Source organism: Podarcis liolepis (assembly GCF_965112155.1).
Source record: "Podarcis liolepis genome assembly, chromosome: 6".
Classification (NCBI taxonomy): domain Eukaryota; kingdom Metazoa; phylum Chordata; class Lepidosauria; order Squamata; family Lacertidae; genus Podarcis; species Podarcis liolepis.
In genome coordinates this window covers 46,407,953-46,420,697 of record NC_139559.1, presented here as the reverse complement: position 1 = coordinate 46,420,697, position 12,745 = coordinate 46,407,953, and the positions used below count along the sequence as shown (strand labels likewise).

Below are 12,745 nucleotides of genomic sequence, written 5' to 3'. Positions count from 1 at the left end.
GAGCATTTGCTTCAACAACACAGGGAGCAGAGATACTTTATGTTCTTCAGCATAGATAGTCACTGACTATGGACTATTTATCCCAAAGCAATTTTCTTCATAGGACCTTTGGGAATAGCTCACTTGTGTTTTCAACTTCTTCTTGAGACAGAAGAGCAAAGGCTCTTGAGATCTCTGCAACGGAGTACTTAATATTCTTCCTTGTTTGACAATAAGCAAGGAAGAACTGATGTGAAGATTGGATGACAAATAACAGTTCTGCTACATCCAAAATTTGTCTGCGGTGTTGGCCTAGGAGAAATCTGGAGCCCCAAGTACTGCTTAGACCAGCTATTGACCCAGACATTAATTACATGTGTTTTTATCGAATGTATTTACTCTAAGAGATCAGGGAGGGTGAAAAGAAAAGGCATATAGAACCAACACAGAAGGAATTTAGGACAACATTGCTGGTTCAGTCCTGATTCTCCTTGCAAGGTGCAGTGTCCCAAGTGTGTTGGTGGGAATCTGCACTTGTTATGGCTATTCTCATGTCGTACGAAGGAGCACATGTGATCCATTGTTTGGTATAGATGGTTCTCCAAGTATTGAGGATGAATATGAAAATAATAATAATAATAGCAGGGAGACCTGGTATTTGCACATTCTTCTGTGAACCCACCTGAAGTTATCTGCTTGGCTAGACCAGACTCAACCAGATCCCAATGCTCCAGTCGCGCAAATTTACTCCAGAGCCAAGATTGCAGTGTCCACAGCAGACACTTTAATAGTGGAATTGCTTTGGTAATGGAAATCACACTGTAGGGCTGTAATCTTAATGCTTCTTTCTGCCTGACTGTTAAGACAGTGTGCACCTGGGTATCTAGGGAAGCAGTTGCTACTGTATTAAATGCAAACTGGAAAGAGCAAACTGTGAAGTTAATGAGAAACCCAGTTTATTTACTAAGGCCATAGGAGAATGTTGTGATGAAGGAAGGATGCACTCCCTTTTGTTAGCTCCCTTCTCGGTTGTCAGATAAGTGTTTGCTATATATGTGCATCATTGGTGTTATTTGGATATATAATGGCAGCCTGGTCCCCAGGACATTAGAGAAATCTGATTCTCAGTATGCAAACTGGACCAGACCCAAAGGGAACAAGCTGCATCTACAATAGTACAAGTTGTGCTGATCTCCAGTTCTAAAGTGTGGGGCACACATTTCCAGGATCTGAGTTTGGCTTTGCAAGACAAAGGTTTCAAAGCCCTCCAGAACAAAATGATCTCCTTGTGCCATGGGTCATGTAGCAAGCACAGCAGGAGTTGGACTTTCAGCCTGTCATAAAATATATCCGTATCTCAGGGGTAACTGCTTAGAGCTGATTTAAGTATGATGCTGGGCATGTATTAAAAACAGCAGTAAACTTACTTGTGCAAAATCGCATGCACCCAGGGCACTGTGTCCCCTTCCTTGACTATACAACAAGGATGGAGACCCTGTGGCCCTCCAGACATTGTTGAACTCCATCTCCCTTCAAGCCAGCATCGACAGTGGTCAGGAACAATGGAAGAAGGAGTGCAACAACATTGGGAGGACCACACCTTCCCAATTCCTTCTGTGCAGGTGTCATGAGTCCCAAAGCGTCACTATGCTGAAGAGTAGGGTGGGCAGGCTGGGGCAGATGAGGAAGGGGAAACAAAAAGATGACATAGGGGTGCTGAGACCAGGAAACAGGCTGGTTGAGGCAGGTAATTCCGCTTCCCAGGATGTGACTACTTTGGATGGGGAAGCAGGGTCTCCCTTAGTTACTATGTCATCTTAGGGCAAAAGCATACTATATACTAAGACCAGAGGCTGCCACTGTGTAGCAATACCCTCAGACACATTGATGCAGAGACACTGGGCTATATAGGATTAGAAGAAGAGTTTGGATTTGATATCCCGCTTTATCACTACCCGAAGGAGTCTCAAACCGGCTAACAATCTCCTTTTCTCTTCCTCCCCCACAACAAACACTCTGTGAGGTGAGTGGGGCTGAGAGACTTCAGAGAAGTGTGACTGGCCCAAGGTCACCCAGCAGCTGCAGGTGGAGGAGCAGGGAATCGAACCCGGTTCACCAGATTACGAGTCTACCGCTCTTAACCACTACACCACACTGGCTCTCAAGTCTGAGGCACATTTTTTCTGTCCTGAGCTCACTGGCTGCCCCCAACCTGTTTTATTTTTGTTTTGGTTATGAATGTATTGGTCATTTCGGTACCAATTTCTATTTTTAAAAAAATCTCAAAGCAGCCAATAGAACATTACAAAATATCAAAATATAACATGGCTATGAGAGTCAATTACATGCCTTCCCCTTGGGTCTCTTTCTCCCCCAGGACAGCTGCTTTTAAAAAAATGTCCTGTGAGATTAGGTGAAGGAGACTCAGATTAATTTGGTGTTTGGCCCATTATGGAGCTATTAGGCAGCAGTGAAGTCTGCTTCAGGACTTACATTCCTTCACTCCAATGCTACCTTAGGTGAAAATTTAATTAGGTCTTAACCTTGGCTGTTGTGGCGTTAATAACTACAACTGAGAAGTTTGGTTAACTACCATTATAAGGCTCTCTCTTTTTGTGAGAGGGGGATTCTTAGACAGCAGCTGCCCTTTTTATGAGGGCCATTTATCTTTTGTTATGTTTAACCTTCCACTAAACAAAGAGGGAGAGAGAATCCTGCAGGAGCAAGTGCAGCTGGTAGCATTCTTGGTGTGTATCTTTTTATGGGTCTCTGCTGAACCTGCTATGAGACAGGAAGGTTAAGAATAGACTATGATCCCGCTTAAGTTACAGTAGCACATTGCTCCCCATCTGCTAATGTAATGCATACTCAGTAGAGTTGGACCTGGGGGTTACCAGTGCAAGTTGGACCTGGGGGTTACCAGTGCACTCTTGTTTCTCTGTGGATTAACCTGGTTCCTCAAGTGACGCAGGCATCCTTGGTATCCACAGCGTTAGAATTGTTGAAATAACCATTATTGTCCCATTTCTCTGGGATGCTTGTGAGAGCCTCTTGCAGACTCCACCTTATCAGGAGGTCCATTCCACCCAGTGTAGGAATCAGGCCTTTGATGTTGTAGCATCTACCCTTTGGCATTCCCTTCCCTTGAATAAATAAAATAAACTCTGTAGACAGAATGAAAGGGCTTTAATGCGATGAAAAGGCCGGGACACGAGTGACAGCTGTTCCTCTGGCACTGCTTGGCTGCAGTTGCATCTCATTGGCATACCAGGGTGCCAGGAACACTTAGAAGGGAGAGATAGTCAAGGGCAATATCCAATGTGATGTGAGCGGACTCCTGCGCATGCAGCAGCACTTCCTTACCCCACCAAAACCTGCTCCACAGGGCCGGGCGACCCTCTGGAGCAGAATGGGGGGGGGGGCACAGGTGATTCAAGGCAAAGCCAGCTAAAACAACAAATGCATCAGAATAAGGGAGGCAACAGTGCCAGGACTGTTTGGCCAGCACTTGGTAACCACGATGACTAGATATGGGGTTAAATGAATGTACAATTTTCTGTTTGGATGCATTTTGTTACCTTTGACCCCTCAGAAGCAACATGATGTGAGACCTAGTGGGCCTACAGAAACCAGTAGGCCAACAGTCAGTTTCACATGCTCCTATATGTCTCTCTGTTCAGATTCCAGCTCTGCCCTGGACTGCCGTGTTTGGACCTCTTTCATTCAGCCTCAGTTCTTCCTTCATAGAACCGGGAAAGCGACAACCTGCTTTGTATGGTCAGTGAGATATGACCACGCCATCTAGCTATCCTCAGCCATTCCGGATAAGGCAGGTGGTATATTAAAATACAGTATTGCGCTGCGGTCTAAACCACTGAGCCTCTTGGGCTTGCTGATCAGAAGGTCAGCGGTTCAAATCCTGCAACAGGGTGATTGTCCATTGCTCTGTCCCAGCTTCTGCCAACCTAGCAGTTCGAAGGACACTAGTGCAAGTGGTAAATGGCGTTTCTGTGAGCTCTGGTTTCTGATATGGTGTTCCGTTGCACCAGAAGCGGTTCAGTCATGCTGGCCATGAGCCGGAAAGCTGTCTGTGGACAAACGCTGGCTCCCTCAGCCTGAAAGCGAGATGAACACCACACCCTATAGTCGCCTTTGACGGGACTTAACTGTCCAGGGGCCCTTTACCCTTTACCTTATATTAAGATAAGGAGCATTAACAGTAATGACAATTCTATAAATGCATAAATGGAAAACTTACTTGGGAATTTTAAACTCTGGGCCTGGTTCTTAAGTCATGTAGGAACATAGAAATTTGCCTTATATTGATTCAAACTCAATGTTTGCATTTAGCTCAATGTTGTCTACACTAACTGGCAATCCAGAGTTTCAGACTAGTTCTCTCCCAGCCGTCCTTGCATGCTGGGGATTGAATCTGCATGCAAAGCAGATGCTCAACCCAGAGTGGTGGCCCTTCCACAAAGCTCTACAGTACTTCCCTTTCATTTTATAGCAAGGGTGGTGAATTTGTGTCCCCCTCCATATTTCTGGATTACAATACCCCATCATCATTGGTCATGCTGGCTGGGGTTGATGTAAGCTGAATCTCAACATCTGGGGGGCCACACATTCCCCATCCTTATGTTAAAGAGTATGCCTAAATTTTCTCCATTGCCTGATTGAAAACGGTCAAAACTTATGCATTTGGGGAAATGATTTCCTGTGGAAGATTAGCGGTGAAATCAAGTGGAAACTACTGGTGAGGATGGAGCAGGCAGGAAAATGTGTCAAGGGTGCAGAACAACAGATGCCTACAACTCCAGAGGGAGAGGCAGTGAAGGTCTTTACATCCAGTTGGATGGCTAGTTGATGTTTGGAATGACATGGAGATACATTTTTGGGGGGTTCCAGAATCCTCCATGAGCTCTTTGAGCAGCTGCAGCTGCTGTTAGAGGCAAAGAGCATTAGTGGGAATGACTGGCACAAGCTGGCATCCAGACTTGGCATCTGTGGCATGAAAATCAGGTGACTTTTAGTTTTAGGACCGATTTCGGTGATGTTATTTGATATTGTTGTGCTTGTTTTTATTATAGCTTGTGTATTTTTATCCAGACTATAAGCCACCTTGGATATTTTACTGGAAGGTGGGATACAAATTGTGTCAATAGCTTACCTACCTTGGAATGGCAGTAGATTCCACATGCACACAAAAATAGTTGGGTAACGCAGAACAATAGTGTCTTGCCAGGACCTGTTGGTCCAGTGTGCAACAAAAACATACAAATATTAGTTTGAAATTGACCAGCCCTTGTGTTTTTATCACATTTGGGTTGACTGTTCACAAGGATGGCCATGGCAGCTTCCAGTCAAAACTCCTACAAATGCAATCCTATGCATATCTACTCAGAAGTATGTCTTATTAATTTCAATGAAGCTTACTCCCAGGCAAGTGTGCTTAGAATTAATCATAACCTAAACCTACCTTTTTTGCCTTGGATTTTGTCAGCAAGTAGGCAATGCTGCTTTTATGGCTATTTAAGACTGTTGCCTTTTCCAGTCTTCATTAATTGCTTTTAGCTTCCACTTTCCTTTTACTGTCTTTGTTTATTAGTTTGCCAGCTTGGGAAATGCAGGAGGTGAGATGAATCTCTGTGCTTCTGTCTTTCATCCTACACTGCAGGTAATGTTCTTAATATCCAGGCTGTTTCCTGACAGCCTATTTATTTTGCATTCATCCTGATTTGTTTGCAGAGAGGTCATATGATGTCACATCAAACAATTGTTACCTTACTTATTCCAGTGCACTTTCCTGTCACTTTATATACTCTAAGGAGCCTGATTTTTTGGGGGGGGTGTGAGGAGCTGTGCAGAGTGCAGAACCCACTTCCATTGCATAAGCCAAGCCATGGCTTGGTGTGAATGGCAGGGTCTCGGAAAAGAGATTGCACTCCTTTTGCTGCTGTGCCACACTGAGCGAATACATACTTGACTTAGAATGTTGTCCAAACCCTCTCCCAGACAAACCATAAGCTGTAAACTATAGGGAAAACCAACTGTACAACTTCATGTGGGAAGTGGGATGGCACAGCTTTGGAAGCATAAATCCACTTTTAAAAAAACGTAAACTATCAAAACAAAGCCACTTCCTAAACAGCTCTCCACAGCAACAAACAAAAACAGAAACACATTAAGGAAACACCTTGTATTTCGAGCTCATGTTCATACACTTAAATAACATAAACTTAAAACCATTTGTATTTGCATATAACTTTTATTTTGACATATATATTACAGAAACTACCATTTAACATTTACTTAGTGCCAGTAGTGTGCCAGGCACTTCACAATTCAGAAGTACATAGAAGGCATAGCTTTCCAGGAAAACAACCCAGTGCATTCCCCATGAATACCCCATTCACACAATGAATGCTGGAGTGCTCATTTGGGGAGTGTGATAAGAGGCACCTTCGCTGTATCTCCAAAGGCAGTAGCACCACCATGCCCCCATGGAGGGGTCAGATCTTGATGGAGGTAGAAAGGCACAATTGTTTTTTGCCTGGTGCATGATGTGAAACATGCAAGAAACCTTATATACCCAGATCCAATAGAAGGGGCCCCCTTTCTTGGCCTTTTGAGACCAGAACAACAACCCCTGCTAGATGTCTGTATTAAACACCACAGAGGGACATCTTTCCAAATCCCAAGCAGTCTGTGTATACAGCAGGAGATATAGCTGTAGACTCTTTTCCTCCAATAAACACTCAATTCAGGATCTGCATTTAGAGCTGGAATTCTCCAAACTCCTGGCCATGCACACCACATTGCCATTAAGCAATGTGATTTGAAGAGGACAGCCCCTTTCCCTACTTGTGTTTATTTCCCCGGAAGACGTTCTTTCTTCTTCCTCCAGCGATTCACACGTCCAGCAGTGATTCACTTTTCGAGCGATCGCCTTGCAGGTAAGGAGGCAAGATAAGGAAAAGCAATTCCGCTGGATGCACTGATATCCTGGGTACCTCTGGATTATTAGCTTCATTCCCTTTGAATCCCTGAGGGCAAGGGGGCTGTTAAAGCTGGGTGTGATGCACGGAAAATAATAAGCAGCTTCTTAAATAGAATACAGAACAAAGGGAGCAGATTCATAGCTACATTATGGCTTCAAGTATGTATGTAAAAACTTAACTGTCATCCCCAAAGATTTCCTCAATGGCTCATGTAGTTTAGACTGCTGAGCAGTCTACTTGGAGAAGCATTGCCTCTACCTATTTCATGGCTATAAACCCAGAGCTGCCACAAGTGTCACCAGGAGTGTTTCCTATGCTCTAGAGGGGCAACCAATTCTATGGCACAGATGGAGACTTTAAGCTGGAAACCCTTGAAGAAATGAGATGGACAGAATATTAGCTAAAGCCTTTAATATATGTTGGGGGGGGGGAAGGAAATTCATTGCTAGGTAGGAGACAGTCAAATGCTACTGACGAGTCCCCAGAAATGATGTTCATTTGGAACCTAAGAGGCACCTGCTGCAGTGGCCCATTTAGTCAGTGGTCCAACCAGATGCCTATGGGAAGCTACAACAGCACGCATCCCTCCTGTGGTTCCCTGGGTGTGTACTGTCTCCGAAACTGGAGGTAGAACTTATCCATCGATAGCCTTATTCTTCATGAATTTGTCTAATCCTCTTTTGAAGCCACGCGTTCTTCAAACGTTTAAGCAGCATTTCTCAAACCAAGATGCTGGTGAAGCCCGACCTCTGCTTCTACCCAGAACTCTGTGCTCTGAAATTTAAAATGCTTTATCCAGCATAAATTAAGCAGACTTGCACAAATGCTGATTTTGCAGAATTTAGACCGCACTCCTAATCCCATTTACTGGGGAGTGAGACCCACTGAATTCAATAGGATTTACTTCAAAGTTGGCAGGATTAAGATTGTCTTGTTAGTCTGGTTTTCCTAATCATGGGGTGAAAAAGCTATGGAGGTCACTGGTGCCCCACTGCTAGTCATTAGATATTTTGGTTAGCCACCTCTGAGGTTTCAGCAGCATTGCCCATCATTTCAGATGTATCGTCACAGTCAAAAGAGCTTAGATTCTTGCTTACTTTGTAGAAGAATCAATGCTGAGATTCTGAAGAAATTAAATTCTGCATCCAGTACCCTAGCCTGTGTTTCTGCAGCTTTGCCGTTTACATATGCCATACCTGCATTCACTGTATCATCATCATCTCATATATGACAGAAGATATGACACGACATGTTTAAATTTGAAGCAACTCAGAATGGTGCAACCTTTTGATCTACACATAATTTCTCCATCAGTAGAAACAAAAATTCCAAAAGCGATACAAAGATTTATTGGAGCAATTCCTGTTCCCAACAGATTCCTTTTCTCCCGCAATTTTACTTGGCTCTTCTTTGGCAGAAATGGCTATTTGTTGAAAATACATTGCTGCCACAAATCTCTGTACGCGAGTTCTCATTGCTAGAACTTTTACCATCTCTGTTTCTCCATGGACACTCTGGCTGGTGAAATCCACAGTGGTTGACAGCCACTGTGTGGACCAGCTAGTACCAGGGCCTCCCTGCCTCCTGGATTTGCTTTTTTACTCAAATTGTTTGCCACCCAGCCCTTGAGCTGAGTGGCAGGATGTGTACCTATGCAGCAGGGATGAGCAACCTTCTTCTTTCTTCCCTGCCAAGGGCCACATTGCCTTGGGAGAAATCTCCCAGGGCCTATATACTGGCAGTGGGCAGAGTCTGAGCCAATGGCGGGTGGTGCCAAAGATCAAAGTGTTTGGCATAAACTAAACAAATAAAAACCACCCTGCTTCAATTTTCACCATGAGTAGTACCTTAGATTCACAATCTTTTGTAGATCTACCTAGAAGTAAGCTACCATAGGCTTGATAGATTAGATCCACATAAGTGTACGATGGATTTTTTTTTGTACAACTGCTGTTCTGAAAAAGATTCTTTTCCTACTTTAGTATGATACACAAACACACACAGCAGAAGCCTACTGATCTGTTCTCAGACAAATCCCAGTTTTAGCATAGCCAGCGGTAAGGAATGATGTGCAGCTCGTCGTCAGACTATAGGTTCACTGGAAACAAAATGGGACTTCAGAAAAGTAAGATTGCATTGGGCAGGGATGAAGTTCAGCATGCATCAAGACATAACCATTACAAACCTTAAGGCCATGGCAAAGTTAAATTATTGTTAGCCAAATCAAACATTTTAAACAAAACAAACATTGCTGGCATGCACATTCAGAAGAAATCTAGGCGGTGTGCCTTTTTTTAAAAGCAAACAAACAATGTACAGAAAATGCATACATTGCTTCTAAGTATTTGTCTTAAGAGCTCTTGGAAACCAAGAAAGAGATGAAAGAAGCTACAAAGTAAGCTTTTGCCTTATAAGCTTTGTAAAGGGAGGAACTGCAAAGCAAGGAAAAGAAACCCTTTGTGCTCAAAATCTTGGCTTCACTGCAGTCAATGCAGTTTTATCCTAGTTTAAAAGCTATAAAACAAGAGTTAAGTAAGCAATGTGGACAGGTTGGTGGAGTGTTGTAATTTTTTTGTAGCTAAGCAGGACTCTGCAGCTAAGGACTTTGAAAACCAGAACTCCTTCAAATGGCAAGTTCCAGCTCTGCACATTTGCTTGGAGTCAAGGACAGCTCCAACCGTGCACTTCCAAATCCCATCAATTTCAGTGGGAGACATAAGCACATGCTCAACTTTCACACTAAAACCTGTAGGAAATGCAGCCTGATCTTCTGCATATTTACTCTGATCGGATTGCATTTATTAGGGCAAAGTTAGAGAACCTGTGGCCCTCCTTACAGCTCCCATCATCCCTGACTACTGCCCATGCTCTATGGGGCTGATGGGAGTTTGTGTCCAATAACATCTGGAGGTCTACAGGTCCCCCATCCCTATCTTACGTTAGGGATACCAATTTATGTGCTGACTTTGACGCCATTTGCGTCAAAGGGACTTGAAGCTTTGGGCTAGTGATTGTCAAAGGGGTAAATAATTATAATGGAATCAAACAAAAAAAAATGCCTTCCCCAATTCCTTCAACAACTTTTTGCCCCCCTCCCAAACTGCATACACAGACTACCTGGTCAAGCTGGACAGCAATAATGCTGGCATGCAAGGAACCAAGAGATCTCTGCTGCATGAAAAGAAGCGTATTCATAACTTCTGCAATGGCTGGCGCTCTCCACTGACAGAGAAGAATCACTGCAACTAAGTTAAAAGAGAGTGATCAACTAATGAGCTCTATGCCTGATCAAGGAAATAATCTGGTGGATGACAAATAGGTCTGCATATACAGTGGAACCTCAGCATCTCGGAAGCCGAACGCTTTGGTTTTCGAACACCGAAAACCCGGAAGTAATTGCTTCCATTTTCAAATGCACCTCAGAAGTCGAACGGCTTCCACTGCGTGTTTTTCAATTTTCTCAGTAGATTTTGCTGACTGCCCATTGCTCCTCAGTTTTTTAACGTTTCAGAAGTCAAATAGTCTTCTGGAATGGATTATGTTCGAAAACCGAGGTTCCACTGGAATGAAATATTTTAGACATTGTCTCACCCGGCTACCCCTTCTGGGATAGGCTTTGTCTAGGTGTACATCTACAGATCTTAGAAGGTGCTACTCATGCTGATAACCCAGGAGCAAAACTACATGATCTCCCAATCAGCCACATGATTCTTTCAGCACTAGAAAAGCATAAGGCAGTGGAAGAATTGACAGCTGTACTCAGCAAACAACAGTGCTGTGCATGCTGCTTGACCTTCTGCTTTCTTTAGCAATGGAATTGCAAAAGCTGAGATTATGCTGGCCCTGAGAACGTTCTGGAAAAGGACTTGTCCTCCTTAAGAGATTTCAGGGAGGCTTTTCCTCTGGCAACACTGTGAATGTAACCAATCTATTGTTTTCTCAACCCCCCCCCCCAGTGGTCTCTTGAAGTAATAAATCCTCTCCCATACTCAGTTCCACCTTTTTAAATACTATGCTGTGGATTTCTTGTGTTTGAAATCCCCATGTGGATGGTTAATAAGCTGGTGTCATATTGGAAGGTGATAAAGAACCATCTGGCTTCCTTTGGTTGTTTCCTGAATCCTCCTTGACAAGTGTCACCTCCCAGGAGCGAGTCAGTGGCTGGGATGCAAACGGCCAGTGACGCTCTCCTTCCCGGTCACTGGTTGTTGAAGAAGCGCCGCACCACAAAGTGGCCCAGCAAAATCACGGCGGCCACTGTCACCACGTACTTCCAGTAAACGTTGCTTAAGTCCAGTGCTGCCGCCTAGAGGAGGAGGAAAAAAATACTGTTACCTGCAGAAATGTTGGGAGGACCCATTCCAGGGTAAGCACAGCAATTTCTTGGCATGTATTTCCCCACTCCCTGAAAGAAAAGTTAGATGCCAGGAAGGTGCACCAGCAGCTTACGGAGGCAAGCCTGAGGTTGCACAGGTGCACCAACAGTGTCGATCTGGCACATACCCCCAAGGCCCTGCACAGCCCTGATCTCTCCCCCAACACCTTCTCAGTAGACAGCAATGACTCCACTGTTGGGAGGGAAGCAGCCTGGCACTGCCCTACTGCACCCACTCCTGCCCACCCCAGATCAGTCCCAGCATACTTTCATAGTAAAAGAAATGTGTGTGTGTGTGTTTTTTAAAAAAACAACCCACTCATCTTTGACAGCTCTCTGGTTCACTTACCCATCCTCCCTGCTGGGCAATCCACTGGGCAATGCGGTTTCTAAGCACAAAGTCAGCCATGTAGCGGGCGATCCTGCTTAGGAAGCCGGTCAACCCCTGCTGGTACACATGGATTGCCATCCTGTAGCCGAAGCCCAGCAGTGCTATCACACGACCCCAGTTGATGCCGCTCTCAAACAAACTGCGGAAGAGACCATATCATCATTATTCTTAGAAAATTCAGGCTACGTTTTATGGCCAGCCCTTTGCTACCCTCTACTGAGGCACAGCTTGTTCGCAGTCTGCTGCTGTAGCATTAAAAGCAACTTTCTGACCTGCCCCCTCACCATTCAACAGCATGCTAGCGTCTTCCCCTGAGCAGTGCTAAGGCACAAGGCATATTTAACAAGACTTTTATATCGTCGAGGAGGGGAAAAGGCTGTGTATATGCCTTCAGTCACTCGGATCTTGTTCAAGCTGTTCCTCCCAAGAATCCAAATGTACACAGATTACTAAAATGTAGATACTTTCTATTCAGGTACTTTTCTACAGCTGAGAAGTGTGCGTCCCGGAAGGCCAGCCACATGGGCTTCTCAAGGGCTGCAACTCCTCTGGAAGTGAGGCTGCAATCATTCATTCTGTTTCTAATCTACCCTTCATCATAAAGGGATCCCTGGGCTGTGTACAGCAAATGATAAATACAGCAACACAGCAAATATATATTGGGGGGGGGGGAACCAGAGACCATGAAAACATCTATCTTACAGTTAAGAATCACGATGAAGAACAATTCTCAGCTCACTCCTCCCCAAACGGCTAACAGAACAAAAAAGTCGTTTACTTGACTACGAAAATGTGTGGCCAATCCACAGCTGGGAGGCCACAGTAGAGAAGGCCCTACCCCAAGCCACCATGTTAGGTGGGACCAGGAGTAGGGCCTCCTCCACAGATTTTAAGACTTGAGGTGGGAGATATTGGAAGAGGTGCTCCTTCTATAAGGTAAAGGTACCCCTGCCCGTACGGGCCAGTCGTGACCGACTCTGGGGTTGCGTGCTCATCTCG

At 44.5% G+C, this 12,745-nt stretch overlaps 2 protein-coding genes across 5 annotated transcripts in view; one reads left to right on the top strand and one right to left on the bottom strand.

Annotated features, from left to right (window-relative positions):
- Positions 1–6,981, top strand: part of OARD1 (O-acyl-ADP-ribose deacylase 1) — a gene marked incomplete at its 5' end in the record, with an annotated part of 46,133 nt that extends 39,152 nt beyond the window's left edge. Inside the window, 3 exons of one of the 2 annotated variants that reach the window (XR_014527561.1) lie at positions 3,660–3,756; positions 5,588–5,656; positions 6,887–6,981. Of the gene's footprint in view, positions 1–3,659; positions 3,757–5,587; positions 5,657–6,886 lie in introns of those variants that run through there. The other variant, XM_083509321.1, reaches the window with a different exon arrangement.
- BAK1 (BCL2 antagonist/killer 1) overlaps positions 6,228–12,745 on the bottom strand; it is a 40,187-nt gene continuing 33,669 nt past the window's right edge. For 2 of the 3 annotated variants that reach the window (XM_083509307.1, XM_083509308.1), the window contains 2 exons: positions 11,705–11,885; positions 6,228–11,286 (listed from right to left, as the gene is read on the bottom strand). In XM_083509307.1, the coding sequence (XP_083365433.1) occupies positions 11,179–11,286; positions 11,705–11,885 (289 nt within the window). In that variant the 3' untranslated portion in view covers positions 6,228–11,178. The remainder of the gene's footprint in view (positions 11,287–11,704; positions 11,886–12,745) is intronic. The other variant, XR_014527560.1, reaches the window with a different exon arrangement.